Consider the following 21,038-nt stretch of genomic DNA (forward strand, 5'->3'; position numbering starts at 1 on the left):
ATGTCCGCCATGTTTCGTAGTCTCTGTGATGTTGAAATAGGGGTTGGAAAATATGCTCATGAAAGGGAATAAATTCACCCCTAAAATGGAGGTTGTTGTGTTTATTATCTGCTCTACTATGTGTTCGTAAGGGTTGCAAAATAAGCCATGCTCTTTTATTAGCTGTTGTGCTGTGTGTTCATAGTCTCAGTGTATTCTATGCTATGTTAAAATAGGGGTTGGAAAATGAGTACACCCGTAAAATGGAGGATGTTGTGTGTTACGTAGTCTCAGTGTAATTTCTGCTATGGTGGAAAATAAGCCATGCTCTGTTCTGTGTTCATAATCTCAGTTGTTAAAATAAGGGTTGAAAAATATGCTCATAAAAGGGAACGAGTCTTACGTATTATCTGTTGGCTGGTGCTCGTAGTCTCTGTCTGATGCGCTATGTTGAAATAGGGGTGGAAAATATGCTCATAAATTCACCCTTAAAATGGAGGATGTTGTGTGTTACGTAGTCTCAGTGTAATTTCTGCTATGTTGGAAAATAAGCCATGCTCTGTTCTATGTTCATAATCTCAGTGTAATTTCTGCTATGTTCAAATAGGGGTTGGAAAATATGCTCATAAAAGGGAACGAGTTTTACGTATTATCTGTTGGCTGGTGCTCGTAGTCTCTGTCTGATGCGCTATGTTGAAATAGGGGTTGGAAAATAAGCCATGTTCTTTTATTAGCTCTGCAATGTTAAAATAGGGGTTGAACGAGTTCACCCATGTTATGTTAGGTACTCTTATGTGTTATCTGTTCTGCTGTGTGTTACGTAGTGTTATGTGTTATCTCCTATGTTGAAATAGGGGTTGAAAAAGGGAACGAGTACACCCCTTAAAATGGAGGTCATAAAAGGGAACGAGTCTGTTCTGCTGTGTGTGTTCATAGTCTCCATGTATTCTATGCTATGTTAAAATAAGGGTTGAAAAATATGCTCATAAAAGGGAACGAGTTCACCCCCTAAAATGGGCTCGTAAAAGAGAACGAGTACACCCCCTAAAAAGTGTTCATAAAAGGGAACGAATTCACCCCTAAAATGGAGGTCGTAAAAGACCGTGGGCTCACGGTGTACGGTGGTCATTTTCCCAGGGGCTCGTGAGTTGGCTAATGCTGAGCCAGGTCTGTTCCAGATCGATCCATTTTCTACTACTGCAGACAACGTTTGAAGACGTTTTTTCTCCCTTATTTTTGCCCATTGCGCTCTCCCAGTTTGTAATATTAACTCTTTAAATGTGCACTACCTCCTCGCAAAAATGGCCTTGAAGTTCACTTACCAAAGTCTGCCTTCTCCTTGTTAGTCAACAGAGTGCAGCCAGTGAAATACAAGATAGCATAACTAGTGGTAATTTACCGCCTGTAAAATGTACAAGTTCTCAGTATAGCTATAGTGAGTCACCAGCGTTAAAGAAATTACGAAGTACGTAGAACAAGAGTAACAAAATCTATCGCAACTTGTATTTATCTCTCCTCTTACGTTAGTAGTGTAGTTTCAGACACTGAAGTTGTGGGCAATATGTTGGAAAGTACGGAATTTGATAGGAATCATATTAGCTAATTAGAGAGTAAGGACTGGAGCAGTTTCGTAACTCCGGCAGCCTTGGCACAAGCCGAACTTCCGTCAAATAGAGAAGCGCCGGCAATAACGAGAAACGGATTTCTTCCTCATACAACTAATACGGAAGAAAAATATGGCAAACAAAAACTAGCTTCAACAACTGAAGAAACATATTGTGAGAATAGTAAGGATTTAAGTACAAATCTTGAAGATGTTTAAAATCAAGTCTGGTTTCCGAGCAATGTCCAGTGAAATCTCAAAATTTTAAATCACAATTAACAAACAATTTAACGTTCTCCTTCCCCAAGGACGATAACAATATTAAAAGTGTCTCTATGTCATGTAAAAGCTTTCATATTTTTCCAAATATCATTAATCCCTATTTTTCGGCCGTTAAATGTGAATCAGTAGAAAAATTCTTAATTCATATTAAATGATAGGTAGAATATAAAAATGACTGAAACTCAGATAACAGAATTCATACCGGCTAGCTTAAAAGACCCCGCATTTATTTGGTACTTAATAAAAATTCTAACCAACCTACTTAAGGTATGAGTAATTAAAGGCGAAATTAAAGCTATACTATTCTGACTAGTGACGCTTCTTTAAATATGATTTAGAAAGTGTAGTATTGTGTTCATCTACAAACTGATGAGAGACTTTAAGTACGAACGCAGACAACTATACGAATCTGAGTTGCTGGGTGAAATAAGAATGTATCTGTTATCCGGCATTTTATATCAATTAATGCACAGTTTTGAGGATATGAATAATTTAGATCACTGTATGGGATCTGAAAACGCTAAATGTACATCTGTTTATGTATAAAAATAAAAAATATTTTGGAGGAATAAGAAATTAAACTGGTCGGCAATCAAAATGGCCTCAAGATCATCTTTTGTCTCCATATCTAATTTCTTTTCTTGCCACGTTCTTACCTAACGTGAAAAGCGAGGTCATAGAAACGTTTACACTAACCATTATGGAATGGCGCTAGCGCTGGAACTTTGAATACCTTTAAAGTAGAAACAGGAGATCAATAGACCTATGCGCTACTTGACACAGGCACACAAGTATCGCTTTCAACCCCGGATTATGTACCTAAACCGTACCTGACACCCCATATGAAAAGGAATGCTTATAGATAAAAGAGTTAGAGCCAAGCCAAGTGAATTACTAAAAGTCACACGTATTCCTAGTTATTTTACGGATCATCTTCTCATTATCAGACGTCGATATCCAGACCTTTCACTAATTAAACCAAAACATTGTGCTAACTAATTTATACTTGGAGCGGACCCTGCATAAGCATGCGATCGCAGTTATGCGTGACCACATCATCTTACCAGGGATGATATCGAAACTGCATCTTGAATTGGGAGACATTCTATTTATTTCCTGATAAGACTTCTCTAGCAAGTTCCCAAACAGGTGTTCGTTTCTTGCCCGGAAGTGACCCCGCCATTGTAGGGGCTAAAATATATAGAACATTTTGACCTATTTTCTATAGCAGGCGATCATAAAGTACGTTGCTACTCCTAAAAGCATACTCCTACTTTTACTCCTTGAAACCTATGCTAAAACGCCAAAACACATTGTAAAAGCATAATTTAACGAAGTGAAAATATTTGTCCCAGGGTCTCCGCAGGGTCCCAGGTGGGGTCCAACTCAAAATTTACAATTGAAAAGAGGGGCAAGTAGCATATCGTTTGAAAGCTAGTGTTAAAAGAAAAACGATAACAGAAGTCTTACAGCTCTAACCAAACTCTGTGCGAAATGGAGGAAGATTCAAAGTTTGAAAACAGTCTGCAGCTAACAGTGCATGGCCACCACTAGAATTCCAAAACTGTGATACAGGTGTCAAAATTCTAAAACACGTGTTTCATTATTTGAAAAGTTCTATTTATCGAAATTATAATGTTTACTCCAGGGTCCCCGCAGGGTACCAGGTGGGGTCCAACTCAAAATTGGCAATTGAAAAGAGGGGCAAGTAGCATATCGTTTGAAAGCTAGTGTTAAAAGAAAAACGATAACAGAAGTTTGACAGCTCTAATCAAACTCTGTGTGAAATGGCGGAAGATTCAAAATTTGAAAACAGTCTGCAGCTAACAGTGCATGGCCACCACTAGAATTCCAAAACTGTGATACAGGTGCCAAAATTCTAAAACACGTGTTTCATTATTTGAAAAGTTCTATTTATCGAAATAATAATGATTACTCCAGGGTCCCCGCAGGGTCCCAGGTGGGGTCCAACACAAAATTGGCAATTGAAAAGAGGGGCAAGTAGCATGTCGTTTGAAAGCTAGTGTTAAAAGAAAAACGATAACAGAAGTTTTACAGCTCTAATCAAACTCTGTGTGAAATGGAGGAAGATTCAAAATTTGAAAACAGTCTGCAGCTAACAGTGCATGGCCACCACTATTATTCCAAAACTGTGATACAGGTTTCAAAATTCTAAAACATGTGTTACAGTATTTAAAACGTGCAATTTATCTAAATGAAAATGTTTGCCCCAGGGGCCTCGTAGGGTCCCACAAGGAGTCTACCTCGAAGTTTTCATTTGGAAAGGCTTCAAAAAGTATATCGTTTATAAGCTATCGTTCTTCAACTTTCCGACGACCCGTCTGGTAGAAGCAATCTAGAAGACACGGCTCCATCGACTGTTGTTTGCTGAAGCTTGGCTTTTGTTCTGGTCTATGTGTGAGAGCCACGTAAGTCACACGGCACGGTCGTAGCAACGTGGTAGCTGCCAGGACTGTATCTTTTGTTATGCAGGTATGAGGGCCATATGCATGACGATCACTCTACGGCGTGATAGTGAGGCTTGAGTGTCTCGTAGAGTGGTGCGGCCGTGCTATTGTTCATGAAGAAGTGATAAAAGCACAGTGGTTGGAGACACCAAGTGCACTCAATAAAACTCTTCTCCATGCAGTGTTCGTCGTCCGGAATTGAACATGTCAAGAAAGCTGAATTCTTTGTGTGGAAACTGAAAGACAAATCTCTCACTGACTGGTAACTAAAATCATCAGGAAGGTCGATGTATCCATATTTGCCGAAAGCGTACTTGATCATATCTTGGAATCTGGGTGATTCCAACTGATTTCGTGTTACCCCAATCAAGTGAGCACTGGAATACCGATTTGTCATGTCTAGCTTGTCTCCAAGTCCTTCATTCTGAACATGCTTGTGGGCACGCTTCACCATCATTTTTCTGTAAAGAATATATCCCATATCGAATGGCTGTCCATAGGAAGTACAGCCTGGAATGATTGTTCCTGGATGTAAGTCAGGACACTCTTGATACAAGTCCGGATCTCTCATGATGGCTGCGTCGTCGTTCAACCAAAGACAAGGAGTTCCAACGTCTCGAACATGATGTAGCAGGTATTCCTTGAATATTGCCTTTGTCATCATTCCTGACTTGTTTGCTCTGATCATGACTCCAGGGATCTGAGGGATTTTACATTGGACCCTTGATCAAAATTTCCCGGATGGTTCGCGGCGCACAATGACAGTCAGGCCCACGACCTTTCCTGATGCCGAAATCGCTTCCTGGACTGTGTAAGAATGTGTCACTTTTGATTCGCATCTTGCTTGAGTTTCGACATTTTTTACTCCACGTTGAGTTAGAGTTCGTGGTGTTAGTAATTCATAATTGAATCCACTTTGATCAAGATTCACAATTTGATCAAGGTTGTAGTTATCCTATTCAATCTCTCGCCTGATTTGTTGAATGTATCTGTCGAATTCGTTTGAACGTTCTAGTGCTTTTGTTCTGGCTGCCATTGTCATGACTTTGTGATTTTCTTGGAACCCCAGTTCATTTCTCTTAATAGTCGGCGGATCCAGAATCGGGATGCCTTGAAACCAGTAACCCGTAGCTTCCGCGATTTTTCTAAGGCTTCCACGGCAATGCCTTCTTCAGTGATCCTGAAAAAATTCGGAGCAGCGCGTTGATTTTTGCACCATGCTTTGACAGATTCTCGGAGTTCTGCTAGCTTGCTCCGCTTGGATGCCTTGTCCAGGATTAGTCTCATCCGAATGATGTCACTCGTACAGATGTCAACTCTTGCTACACGTTTCGCATCCTTGAGTTTGCGACCACTGGACGCGTTGTTATAAGCTGCTACAGTATCCCTCAATTTCGCTTCACTCCATGATCTCCAAAATGCGGTTTGCTGAGAAGGATTTGGGTCCAGGTAGTCGTAATCAGGATCGCCTTCGGTACCCGAAGTAGTTCCTTGAGGAATTGAGTATTATCTTCGAACGTAACATAATCGTCTACGGTCATTGTAATGTCCTGGAGAACAGAGTTTGTCACCATCAACTTGATGAGCTTGTGAACCTTCTTTGCAATCTAGAGAATCAATTTTCTAGATGTAAGTCAACGTTATTGCAAATTGACTAACACAACTTTTCATTCAAGCTAATCACAGGCTATAAGTCAGGGTTGCTGGCTTTTTAAATTCGTCATTGCAAACGTTCAATGTAAAGAAATGAAAACGAATGTCCTGGAGTCCCTATATGCGGGCAGCGGTCAAACTATACATTTTCAAATGGGTTAAGTAGTATTTTCTTTCAAAGTTTCTCAAAACAGACAGCGTATGGAACCAACCTTTCGTCTCTACGCCAATCCTGTGCAAAATGGTGGGGTGTTTACACTACGTCTACATGCTGAATCTTAAGGTTCATGACCACCTCTTACACCTAAAGTTTGAAACAAATGTCGAACTATGTGGTTCTTCACATCAAAACGACACTTGTAAATGCAAAACAGCCACGGGGTCTAGAGGTTTCTAGATCACTTCTACCAGACGGGCTGTCGGTAAGTTGTAGCGGGATAGCTTTCAAACGATATGCTACGTGCCCCTCTTTTCAATTGCCAATCTTGAGTTGGACCCCACCTGGGACCCTGCGGGGACCCTGGGGTAAACATTATCATTTAGATAAATAAAACATTTCAAATAATGAAACACGTGTTTTAGAATTTTGACACCTGTATCACAGTTTTGGAATAATAGTGGTGGCCATGCACTGTTAGCTGCAGACTGTTTTCAAATTTTGAATCTTCCTCCATTTCGCACAGAGTTTGATTAGAGCTGTCAAACTTCTGTTATCGTTCTTTTAACACTAGCTTTCAAACGATATGCTACTTGCCCCTCTTTTCAATTGCCAATTTTGAGTTGGACCCCACCTGGGACCATACGGGGACCCTGGGGTAAACATTATCATTTCGATAAATAGAACTTTTCCAATAATGAAACACCTGTTTTAGAATTTTGGCACCTGTATCACAGTTTTGGAATTCTAGTGGTGGCCATGCACTGTTAGCTGCAGACTGTTTTCAAATTTTGAATCTTCCTCCATTTCGCACAGAGTTTGGTTAGAGCTGTAAGACTTCTGTTATCGTTTTTCTTTTAACATTAGCTTTCAAACGATATGCTACTTGCCACTCTTTTCAATTGCAAATTTTGAGTTGGACCCCACCTGGGACCCTGCAGAGACCCTGGGACAAATATTTTCACTTCGTTAAATTATGCTTTTACAATGATGAAACAGGTGTTTTGGCGTTTTAGCATAGGTTTCAACTTTTAGGAGTAGCAACGTACTTTATGATCGCCTGCTATAGAAAATAGGTCAAAATGTTCTATATATTTTAGCCCCTACAAAGGCGGGGTCACTTCCGGGCAAGAAACGAATACCTGTTAGGGAACTTGCTAGAGAAGTCCTATCAGGAAATATATAGAATGTCTTCTAATTCAAGGTGCAGTTTCGATATCATCCCTGGTTAGACTTGCCCGTTTGCACGTTTTACTTAGGACTTGCACTTTTGAACATTTGCAAACTGCACATGTGCACGTAACACCTGCACATTTGCAAACATGTTTTTACAATTCTGTCAGATATTTCCGTCCACAACGGTAACAAAATACACTTGTGAATTGCGTTGTCGCCCTTCAATACACCGTGGACTGACTTAGACTCAAAGTAAAGGAAGAAAAAAGCAAAAGACAAACTCATGTAATTTTTCCAGTTTCGAGTGGAGTTCTTTTTATTCCTTTCTTAATACATCGTGGTGCTAAATTCAAAAATGAACTCGCTATGTTTTAATAGGTTTTGGTTTCAAAAACGTGCCTACACGGTCTTAAATGCATTGGTTTGAGCTTAGACTTATTCCGATTCGAATATGCTGATCTGTGCTCTAAAATCTAAATCCCAAGTGTTTGGTTTCTTTTAAAACGTTGCCTGAAATATGTTCTTCCATCTGCAAATGTGCAAATAATGAGAGTTCAATTCTTTGGTTCAAACAGTTTCAGTAGAAAACATAAACGACATTTGAATATTATTAAATAAAAATGTATTTAATCTTTGTAAAAAGATCCATTTTAATAAATTGGGGTATCTAAAGAAGAAAGAAAAAGAAATTGAAGTTTTCATGATGTAAAATGTCGGATTCCAAATAGTTCATACATTTTTTTAAGAGAGGGAATAATTGACTTTCAGTAGCCCAAATATATTTTCGCTTAACATTTTATTTTTAAAGCAGGTAAAAGTTATTTCCAAACATACTTCTGGAGTATTAATTTCTTCGTGAGCAATCGTAGTTCGGGAATTTTGGTTATATTATAATTGTCCAAATTACAGTTCAATCACTGTCGTGCACTGTAGTACTAGTTGTATCGGAATTAAATTACGCGTGCTTGGTAGATCTAATCTCAGCTATCAGCGATAATTTTAGTTCGTTTGTCCACGTTAACTAATGAATATGATAGGGAGTAATAGAGTATATATTTTCCGATGTTCAGTTCTAAGTGAATCTGTTAAACACAATTATTCTAACCATTTCTTCACTTTTCTAGTAGCTTAATTGACTGAACTGCTGTTCATTTCACAGTCATTATCATTACTAGGTTTACTGATAATTATTACAATTACTACAAAATATAATAACTACAATTGTATTATTCTTTGCGCCCAAACACTAGGCTTTCTTATACTATAAGTGGTGATCGTGCGCTATTAAAAGATCTAATTTCTTAATTGCACTAATAATATATATCAATTATATATCTATATTTATTATTATTGTTATAAATTCTCAAATAATGAGATTAAAGTGATGTATTTTATCTTTAAATTAAATCATAAAATATATTACCATCAATTACCCGGTTCACTGAATTAAAATGAAAGTTTAAAGGCACAGCTCCGTATTTCCTGTGTTTCATACCCATGAAATATACTGTTTTCATTTTAAATGTTGTGGATTTGAAGGGTACCGGAAAGATCACTGTTCATCTCAGCGACCCAGAAAACTATGGATACGACGCTAATATCGGCCATTTTCGAGCACATATATCCACTGCGATATATATCCCTCTCCCATCCTCCATGTTGCGAGGCACGGCATTGGAAGTGTCACTGTCCATCGCAGCGACCCCTCAAACTATAGATTCGACACTAATATCATTTTCGATCATTTATAAATGTTGCCCCCCCTCCTTCCGGCCCTAAGTTGCACCGTCAAAGTGATATGGCAAAACAATTTCACGGCTGAGAATAACAAATAACAAATTTCGTTGTTACCTTATAATCCATGGGAGTGAAGTTTGGCTCAAAATTCTTACACCATCCAAGCTACTATGCTTCAGGTAGGTATACACCTCTAGACTCAGTTCCCTACAAAGTAAAAAAAAAATATTTGTAATTGTACTAAATGTTACAATTGTGTATAAGTGTACAATAGAAATTTTATTGTACAGAAATAAGTTCCGTTACTTTGGGAATTTTGAGAGATGTTCTGATTAATATGTTATTAAAATTTTACCTAATTTTATTACTGTAAGATGTATATCAAACCACTGAAGTACATCAAAGGGTGATTTTCTTAGCAGTGAAACAAAACTGAATGCTTACTACCCTGACAATTTGGTCGCATCCCTTGGATACCAAGTGATCTAATTTCAAAATTTATTTTTTCAGGAGAGAATTTTAAAGTTCAATGTCTTACTTTTAAAACAATGTATTTATTTTATGACTAATACAAAAAACAATACGAAGACTATTTGATAATGCTGATAGTGAACATTTTCTTGAGGTATTGGCGAGATATATAAAAGTTCAAAGTTCTCTGCTGGGAAATATTAGTTTTAGAGTTACACCATTTAGCATCCAAGCTGCTTACATATTATTATACTTTTGTAATGCGGTTAGACTCATGAATTAAATTTGTTAGTGCTACTGTTGTTCAAGTTACATATACTTTATTCATTCTAGTATGGGCAGCAAACGTGTCTTAAAATCACTTTCGGCGTATGTGACCACGACATTCTTATGTGGAGGGCCGGTTATGTAGGAATATGTGGTACCATTTTTGTTTTGACTAGATAATTAAGAAGCAAATCTATGTAGTTCATGCACACACTTCCAATCTGTACAATACCGTCTCTGAAGAAGTTCGAATCATCTTTTTCCTTGATTCCTTCTTTGACGCATAGTACTAATCAGAATAATACGTTGAGTGGCAGGATAGTGCATCGTAGTTCTAAAAATTGCCTCTGCAGCATTTGTGGGCAGATTCATGTTCAGAGATAATCTACACAAGAGAAACGGAAACAACTACAACATCGATTCTTTAAACAATTATTGAAATTAATGTACTTAATTTGCAACACAAGTATGAATGGGACATGCATATCTAAAACTTCAAACATATGAAAACGTCGTACAGATGCAGAACTCTTATTAAATTGGTAAATACCCTTACTTCTTATACTTCAGTTTACTTACCATATCTGAACAAGATTTCAGGGTAAAGGGAAGTCGTAGAAACTCTCATCTTTAAGTTTAAATCAGGAAAATAATCTGAGCTACTTGACAATGATTTGAATACACAACCTTTTTGATTCGGCAGACAACAGCCTACCAACTGACTAAATACAACTGCTTAGCAAGGACTCAAACGTTAGTATTCTGAAATGTGTAACAGTTGGCTTGTAAACTTTCAGGTATCCATAATGACATGTAAGAATCACCATGGCTCTCCAATGAAAATTGAGGTTTCGTTTCATTAAATACTGTTTATTGGCATCGATCGCACAATCAGAAATGTCCAAATCTGCTTAATAGTTTATTTTATTTTAAATAAGTTACCGAGATCTTTCAGTTTTACGTCTACAGGTTGCAGCAAGTAGACCTCCTCGAGCTTCTTTCGTTTTCCCCCACATTCACATTTCACAAATTATTATTTTCTTCTCACTCACTTTCCATAAGCACTCAGTTTCCTTTAGCTTAAAACCATAACGTTCTACGTAAAACTAGACATTTTGTATATATTTTTTGAATTGATTTCGAATGGTCGATGATAGGAGTGAAAAAAGAATGGTGATTGTGATAAAAACAATTCGAATACAAGATTTGAGTAGATACACGTTTTATGGCTCCTAAATACCGAAAAATTATTTTTAAATGCAGGTCCTTGTGTTTGGTTGCTATTTTGTTCGTTTGTTCATTCGTCCCAATGCAAACACGTCCACTTGTTTACAGGTCATATGCCGCCATGTATCCGCACCACATTTGAAATTATTTTTAATAATTTTCTCTATTTTTTTCTTATTTTCTTTCTGCTCGCTAAAATAAGATTATCTTACTGAAGGATGAAAATAAATAAAAGCAATTTTCTCTAAAACGGTTCTACCGATCCTGTTTAATGTTAAAGCGAAATATTTCATTAGCAATCTTATACTGTGGTATAAGTCATTTTTCTAGGGAAAAATACGAAGAGTATTTGTTTGGAACACTTTTCTCAAAAACGACTTAGGCAACTATGTTTGTATTTCAATGATAAACTGAAAATATGTCATACTTTATTTGTCTTGAAAATATACGAGAGGAGGATTTCCTTCAGGATTTTTTTCTGGCAATTTTATCAAGAACGACATTGACGATTTTGATCATATTTTGTAAATTATTATTTAATTAACTGTCTGACAATACACCATAACAACGGGAAGGTAATGTTTGTGGATAAGTCTTTTCGGGCGTTTTTTTAATGAACTAGCCATAACGTTACAATACGTACTCTGCAATACGTACTCCAAGTTATACTTAAGATTTATTTATAATGAAATTCACACTTCAGATTTAAGTGAATCTATGAGTTTGTCATTCTTTAATAAACAATATGGAGAACTTAGCTATCCAATACCTCGTACTCCAAAACCTGGTGGGCAAACATCTTGCCCGGCCAATATCTCGCCTGACTAAAACCTCGCCGTCCAGAACCTCGCGTCACAAAATCTATCACCACAAAAACCTCGTGGTCTGAAATCTCGCACACAGAAACTTGCCTGGTCTATACTACGCGGAACGTAATCTTGCCTAGGAAAAATTTCTGTATAATTCCTCGTCACAACGATTTCCGATAATTACCTTCAATTAGCCCTATCCCTGTAATTGTTTCCGACGAAAGTCAAGGTTAAGCGTTTTCCTTGCATTGAGGTCCTGAATATGCATGTGAACGCTTGTATTATTCAGTGTGGTCACTCTATAACCAACATCACTAATTACCTTTAATTGACCCTATCGCCATAATTAAGGTCTTCCGACCAAAGTTGGAGATACACTTTCTCCTTGCATTGAGATCCTAAACACGTGTGTGTAGTTTGACTATTGTTTTATTTAATATAGTCACTCAAGACTTCAAATTCAAGGATTAGAGATTGTGGCTTTATTTTGCATGTATATGCCCATTCAGTTTAAAATAGTCATGGTTCTTGTGCTTCTAATTTTTACACTAAACTTGTTACTTCAGCCTCTTCTTGTTTTTGTTCTTGTTGTTTTTGATGATGTTCTTCTTCTTCTTCTTCCTCTTCTTCATATTATTATTATTATTATTATTATATTTGTAGTAGTACTAGTAGTAATAATAGTAGTAATATAGAATTCCAATAGAAAACTCATTGGGTAAAATTTATGAAGAGGTTTCATACAGCAAGGTTTCAGCCAAGCGGGTGTCCGGCCCACGAGGTTTTGGGTGTCGATGTTTTGACCACGCAATATCTTAGCTAGGCGATTTTTTCCGGCGGGATTTTGGGCGACAATGTGTTGGGCACGCGAGGGTTTGGCAGTGAGGTTTTTTGTAAGCGAGGTATTGAGCACGCTATATTTTAGTCAGGTGAGATATTGGCTTGCGAGGTTTTGGGGGCCGAGGTTTTGTCCCGAGGAGATTTTAACCCGCCAGGTTTTGCCCATGATAGGTTTAGGCCGCGTTTCGCATCTTGTCCATGGATGAATTGCCTACAAAAGACGTTTCTGAATGAGTAATTACTCGAAGCTGAAAGAGAGGAAGAAGGTGTCAGATCCTGGATAATATGAAAATCGAAAATTCTGAAACTTTAACAAAACCTAGGCTGGAAATAGAAATAAATGCAGAAAGAGTGATTTGCTCTATGAACCTACCAATATGGCTGAACACTGGTGATGACAGTAAGACTATAATCATTCTCACAATAAAATGCGTAGGATTTGTTGTCTTCAACATTATATATAGTGATTCCCTTCCTTTGGGTAAAATAGGATTCTCTATAAACTATATTGAAATTTTACGTAAACTCCATAACAATATACTAAAGACCGGTTCCGATAACCAATTGTGATTGAATGAATATATTGAACGTATTGGAAATGGTGAGTTGCTTAATACGATTTTATTGTTATTGTTGTTTCTAGCAGTTGTAGTAGGAGAAGAAGAAGTAGAAAATTATGAACAATTTCTCAATTGTAAGGAAAGAATAATGTTGGTACTTGATCAGTTACAATTTTGACTCATAGTAAGGATGTACATAATGTATTCATCAATTGTTTGCTAAACACGTTCATTTCCAGACAGTATGAATCATGTACTGCCCACGTCATTTTGGACATGCTGGTATTTTACTTTTGTATACCACATGCACTGAAGAAAGTCATCTCAAATTTAAGGGCGACAGAAATTGAATATTTTTCATGGTATTATACATCGAAGTATAAATATTGGAAATGATAAAAAGGTCCATAATTATCTCAGTGGAAAGCGAACCCAGGACCTCCTTAATTGGATACGACGTTAAAGCCACTACTTTAAAAAATCGCTGATACGTAAGAGGAAAAAAAACACGATGCGAAGTGTGTTTAGCTAATTGTCCACTTCTCCGATTCCAATGTTGTAATCACGGATAACCACTCTAATTTCGGTCTTGATAAAGAACTAAAGTGTTATGTAGGAAAAGTAGTCTAGAGAATTTAAATTTAAATTGAAAAAAAATGCATAAACACCATAAACATATAGGAAGAATTATCTTTACAGAGATTCGAACTTTCAACTGGCATTTCTATTGCCTGAAATCGAATGCATCAAACCAAGAGATTATTTGTGCATGGTAAACAATGGGAGGTAAATAAATACATATCTTTAGTAGTAGGACGATGAGAGGCAAAGGTTCCAATGGAAATGATATCAAATACAAATTAAAAAAGAAAGAAATTTATAATGTATATATTTACTTCAGTGCTATTATGATTATTAATAGTAATAGTAGCATTGGTAGAAGCAGTAGTTTAGATGGTGATATTGAAATATGAGTATTAGCATGCATTAGTGGATATTGTTGCAGCATTTAGAAAATAGGAATTTTAACGCCATAATTGAGCTTTGAGGTTAGATGTAATGTACAACTATAATTTAAAATTATCTTTCCGGATATTTCTTTATAATTGTATTATTTTGCGAGGTACTAATATACATTGTAGATTGACAAGTTCTGTGTTTAATCCAGTCTATACGATATTGGGGGAACCAAAATCTCGGGAGTAGGAGTCTAACCGTTGGTCCTCAAAGCCATGATATATGTCCAGCGCCCTCCAACGTATGTTTGAAATAATATTTATCTTTAGTAAATTAATTTCTATGGACGTTTATGTGTGAAATATAAAATAAACAGTAATATAATGTAAACAAACTGAAACGTGTTCGCTATTACAAATGGAATCGTAATAGAATCGTAAATGTGTGCAATTAGCTAAATACATTCCACATCAAGTCTTTGTTATTCTTTCTTAACAGTGATGTCTCAGTGTAGTGGCTTAAATGTCGGTTTCGCCAGTCGGGGATCCTAGGTTCGATTCCCACGAAGCTCATTAAGGACCTTTTTATCATTTACAATATTTATAGTTCGGATGTATAACAACAAAAGTGTTCAATTTCTCTCGGTCTTAGATTTGAGACGATTTTCTTCACTGCACGCTGCATACAAAGGTGAAGTACCAACAACAGGTCTAAAAATTATGCCAGCCGTATCAACAATGATTCATACTGTCTGGAAATATTTAACAATCAATTGATGAATACATAATGCACATTCTTAGTATGGGTTAAAAAATATGAATGATGAAGAACAAACATTACTGTTTCTTACAATTGTGCAATTGTTAACTTTCTACTTTTTCTGCTTCTTCTACTACCGGTAATGTTAGAAATAATAATAACAATAATATTGTTTAAGCAATTCAGCATTGCAAATAAGTTACGTATGTCCGTTGAATCACAATTTCTAAATCGGAATAATTCTTTGCTACATTGTTATGTATATTTACTTACAACATCAATATAATGTAATAATAATAATAATTCTTTCAGCAAAAACATGTGTGAAAGTATAGTAATGTATGACTGCGAAACTGTACAGTATAATACTTAATGGAAGACTCAGAGACTTTTCTTCTAACAACTTTTTCCAGAGATGGTATTTATTAAATATATTGTGATGAGTGTTTGTATGAATATTTACCTTTTATTTCATTAATGATAACTGTGTTTACAATAGCAAAAGGACATTCTGTGTGGCGTGATTTTCCCCTATTAATCTTCACCCTTCCCCGAAACAAACTGTTTCAAAACGGGTCTGCCTGGATCGTATATCATAAAATGTTTACAAACTAACGAAAAAGTTAAAGTGTAAAACGAAAACATTGTTCCGTTTGTTAACACGTAACTACGCCAGACTAGTAACATTTCGATTCTATACGGTTGCATACTGGAATGGTTTAATAATATTCATGCCTGATTTAATTTTCTTGAGTTCTTCAATTATCCCTGCCTCTCTTCAAGAAAGAGTGAGCAGAAATTGAGAATCTCAATGTAAAAACCCGATTCTCTTTATTTTGATTGCCGTTCTATTCGAAAAGACAGCAGCTGATAATTACTCACTGTATGTCGGATGATACGTTTGCATTCTGAACGGTTCTCTCGAACTTTTCATTCACACGTTACATCACAGCAGAGAGAGATTTTCTTTTTAAATTGTGGAAATGACGTACTCTTTTCATTAGCAAATTAGCAAATATTTTGTAAATTCATATCGGGCGATTACTTACGAGAAGGCGAAGAGGAGATAGAAATTATTCATAAATCTAGGAGTACAACTCTTCGTTTTACAGTAAATGATGAACATCTATATTCGTAATAGTAAAGTAAATAAAGTTACGTTTATTACAGTGAATATACTTCTTATTATTTTATGAGTATTGTACGATTAATTATCAAATATAGTTGCAATAGAAATGTGTTTTATCAGATATAAAATTAGCTTGGAGTATAAGTTTCTAATTGCATGCCTACTTGCATTTATTTCAGTCTAATTTCACACCCATCCAAGTGTCGCTGATTATTCCGGAGATTTTCAACTGAGACGTCTTATGATGCTTTTGGAACCAAAATTAAACTATAAGAAAAATGATATAAAACTGTAAACATCAATTTTAACACCAAGACATTCAATTTGAAATTCCCATGTGTAAGAAATATTTTACTTGTAATATATTATTTCATCGTATCTTCATGTTTAAAATATAAATATAAAAGCATCTGAGATCGAGTTTCGAACCATTGATGTCCAAGTTGCACAAACTATTTACGAAACTTAAGTGCCTCACCACACTCGGCTACTGACGACACAAATAGCTACTTCTTGCATCTAGTGTCTGTAATGGACCACTTTGATCCATTACAGGAATTATGTGGTCTTGTCAATGTGTGCCCTTATTCTTTATATTAGCTTTATATATTCTTTATATTCTTTATCTTTAACTTATTTAAAATGTTATAAAATGTTGTTATTGTTGAATTTGAGCAACCAATTGTGCCAGTCTATGTATTATGTGTTATAATGTTCCATTCTATTGCTACTATTACATTGTTCATTATTTAGGTGCTTTGTACAGAAGCTTTGTCATCTCCATGAGTGCCATTTCTCTGGTTTTCTAAGTACTGAAGTCTTGAAGAAAAAGAACGAAAAAAAATTGTTCGAAAAAAAAAGGAAATTGTGAATCTTAAAATGTACTTGTTATACCAAAGTAGGTAATCTACAATTAGACATAGTAAAGCACTACACCTAATTTTGTGAATCTCGTTATCAAATAATTAGTGTTTTAATATAAATTATTGAGTAGCTACGATTAATATAGTAGAAATGTTGTTCTAAGTAGCTCTTGTCCCTAATCCCTATATGTCGCTAAGATTTATGCCTAAAATTTAATTTACCAAAAAGAAATCTATAACTTATAAGACTATATCATGTCTATATAAAATTTCGAGGGAAAATCCTATTCCCTCAGTACAGATCTATGAGAATTGTAATGAATCTATGGTTACTTTTTTGAAAACAGTTTGTGAAAGTGATTCTCCCTTTTTGTGAACTGAATTATGCCAGCAAACAGTATTATATTCTACGAAAATTTAACTGATTATACGTCAACATTAAACGTTTTAAGAATAATATTTTTAAAAAAATATTTCAAAGAAGTTTAATTTAACTGCGTGATGCAGTGTTGAATCTAGAATCTGAATGTTTAAATCCCGATCAGGGGTCACATGGTTGTTCTCTTATTTGAATATTGAAGGAAATGTCTTTCTATATTACCTCATATTTGGTAATATTGATTGGAGATGTATGATGCTAAAATACGTGTAATGAATTGTAAGGGAAAACAGATAAATTGCGTTATTATATTTTTAAAAAATATAACAAGTTTGCTCGCTCTGGAGTGTTTTTGGAAGCTCAAATCTTATATAACTTTTCCCAACTTTATATAAGTTGTAAATAAATTATTTTAACTTTAGCAGCTGCTTGTGGATGAAGCAATTCACACGAACTTTATATCTCTTCCTTTACCTTTTTTCTACACCATCTCTCGAAATGGGTGTTCCGACGAGACTAACGCGATCTACACTGTCACTAATACAAATTGTAGTGTTTAGCTTAACAAACGAGACAAGAAATCGGAGAACTAAGAATTCGAATATTTTCAGTTAGAATATTACACTGATGTGGCCAAAATAGAGTAGCGCATACAAATATCTATATAGACTTGCACCTTAATTCTATAGTCAAAATAATAAACTATATCACACATTTCTATGCAGCCTTGCACTTCATATTAGTCAATCATCGTCAAATACCTTCCACGGCAATGTTAATGTACTTCTACTCACTGTAATAGAGGGATACCTGATATGCAATAGCCTCTAAATCTTCCTTATGATGAATAAAATAGTTACTAGAGATGTCACAAAAGATCACACTGAGAAACTGATATTATATCTACATCAATCATCAAGTAAATTCTTATAATATAAAGTATGTTATTTAAAATGTATTTGATCAAATAATTATGGCACAAATGTGAAAAAGTGCGATACATTTATTTCATTTTCTTTCTAATTTATCACTATAATGAGTGTTTTACCATTAGTGGGGAATCATTTCTTTCAAAATTAAAAAGACTTTCAGCACAATGATACTCAGCCACTATCTTCGTCTTTATTTAGGATTATCCACTTTTATATCAGCCGTACAGCTATTAAGTGTACTTTGATTGACCCTTACACTGTAATTTCTAATGAGCACTTTGAAAGACAATTAAATTTCTAATGATAAAATATTAATTTCTTAGTCCTTCATTATGTGTACTTTTTAGACATGGTAAGAGGGAACAGAATTGGAAATATCCAAATATTCTGTTAATTATAAAAAATATGATTACGATATAGAAAATATTTTTGCTGGTCTAATATGTTCCACTATGGTTTAAAATGTAATGATTATTACCTGAAAGTACTTCTGCATATTTCACAATTCTTCATCGTTTCTTCCGTTGTATATGATGGTATATCTGGCACATAGATTAAATTCTGCTCAGTAGGAGATCTCATAATTCTTCCTCTCTGAAGGCTTGCCACCTGATCCAGTGGTTTCTCTAAATCACGTACCTTATTGCTTTTGTATCTTCCAAATCTGGAACACCATGCGTAATAAACTGCCTCAAACGTAAAGTAGCAGATGATTTCCAAAACTGATATGAAACTAACGCCGAAAAATAAACCACCGACGCCGCCCAAAGATACTAGAATCGAAAATGGACAATTATAAAGACTTAAATTAAATTTGTATCATCTAGATGTAGAATAAAATGAATCGTCAGGCACAAATAGAGTGTAGATGATTTCGAGAGTTGTTTTTGTTTTCGTTGTTTGTTCGTTTGTTGGTTTGCATATTGTAATATAAGGTGTGCCTGTAAAGCAACTGAACTTCTTTCCTCATAGTGCCTCTTTAAACAAGTTTGATGCAGGTTGCATCTGTGTAAGCTTGGGTAAATACATGGAGTGTAAAGTTGCCATATGCGGCACGTACATCGAAATAGAAAGCATCCTAACTTAGAGTAGTGTTAACTATTGGATAAATATTTAACCGAAACATTGCAAATTATGTGAACATTGTGTGGTGATACAGTATGTTCAGAGCCTAGATCTATCTATCGTACAATCTCTTCAAATATCAACACGCTACGTTTGAGGATAATCCAAAGTCAGAACTCTCTTGAACGTCAAGGAATTAAGAAAACATGGAAAAATGTCTATTACGTTTGATAATTTACACACACGTAACCATGCAGCAATTACCAACGATGCTCCACATAAAATAAAGGTTAAATTAACTTTAGCCCAGGATTTGAACATGAAGATACTGTGTGTTTATTTTGGAAAATGCCATGTGTTTTTGACAGAACAGCAAAACTCCAAGAAGAAAGAGTATTGTGAGGATGTAGTGCCTACTGCATGACAGGAAAATAACTTCCTAAATCGTGGCGTAATACGGTATCGTGGCGTGCGATGAAACCAGCCATTCAACAATTTCGTACTACGTGAATTTGTCGTCCGCATAACCGGCTGCAAAGTGCATTAAACCAGTTTAAATAGACACTAATGGAAAGCTTAGGAAAGGTCTTCCCAGTGTTACCATACTAAGGCAATACTGTCAAGGTAGGTGCTTGTTTCTAGGTTACCTTTTAGATACATTTTGTAAATTCCTGAGAACTTCAGTTGTCCCTTCTGTTATTACTGGTATATAATTACTCTTGCTTGTTTTAAATATATTGCTGTTACAACTGAACCACAACAGTAACTGAATTGTCGATAAGGTACATAAAACAGAGCATTTGATTAGCCTAAACTCTCCGGTTGTTTCACGTTCTCTATGATCATGAGTTCTATTTTCATAGTCTACAGAGAAGGTAATTTTTAAAACTTGTACTGCCATTTCGTTAAACGGTCTTTTGTCTGAAACGTAGGACCTAATATTGTTCATTTCATTCTATTTTTTTTAATACATATTTGAAAACAAGCAAAATTTTGTACTTAAGAGATGTTAAAATTATCAAAATCTTATATATAAAAATGAACATTTTATTCTGTTACTGTCATAACCTGAAAAAGTATCTTTAAAAATAGCATCTGAGCAGATTCCAATAAAAGACTATTAAAATAATACATTAGAAAATTTACCTCGAATAGTTCTTGCAAGCGCATCGTATAAAATAGGCAGAATTAATGAACGTAAAATATAGTTGTCGATTAGAAGTTTAGTTGTGACGTCCTCCACTTTACGAAGTAATGAATTAATAAATAGAAGACATAGCAACATGTTTAAGTAACGAACTAAAAATGGAAAGACATTGAGAAGTAATAGTGGGAGTATCTATTTAGAAAGCGTAAGGTTGAAACATTGTGTTAATACAAAACGAACCCTGTTTCATGTATAACATATTTAAAATCACATTTCAAATGAATTAATATGCTTAGGATTGAAAAATAAGAAATATACCGTTCACCAAATATGAATACATACCTTATTTCAGATATTTGTTAAACTAAATAAATTCCATACTTAATAATTAATGTGACACTAATTAATCAGAAATAAAATTTCAACGTATGTTATTTTAAGGTGGACTGTGCTGAAGACCATCCGTGATATTCGACAGAATCATCTTTGTCTGTTTAAATGTAATGCTGCAGCTTTATGGGTAGTAAGGTTTTCTTAATACTAAGAAAGATTATTCCGTTTTCAGACTCTGTCGTTAT

General features: G+C 35.3%; 1 protein-coding gene across 1 annotated transcript in view; it reads right to left on the minus strand.

The window, feature by feature from the left end:
- Window positions 1–21,038, minus strand: part of LOC145674667 (uncharacterized) — a 271,952-nt gene that overhangs the window by 186,421 nt on the left and 64,493 nt on the right. Inside the window, exons 3-4 of the mRNA XM_081744892.1 lie at window positions 18,727–19,021; window positions 9,170–9,262 (exon numbers count right to left, since the gene is read on the minus strand). Coding sequence (XP_081601018.1) covers window positions 9,170–9,262; window positions 18,727–19,021 — 388 coding nt within the window. The remainder of the gene's footprint in view (window positions 1–9,169; window positions 9,263–18,726; window positions 19,022–21,038) is intronic.

The sequence above is a fragment of the Thermobia domestica genome, chromosome 17 (assembly GCF_964235325.1).
Source record: "Thermobia domestica chromosome 17, izTheDome1.hap1.1, whole genome shotgun sequence".
NCBI lineage: Eukaryota > Metazoa > Arthropoda > Insecta > Zygentoma > Lepismatidae > Thermobia > Thermobia domestica.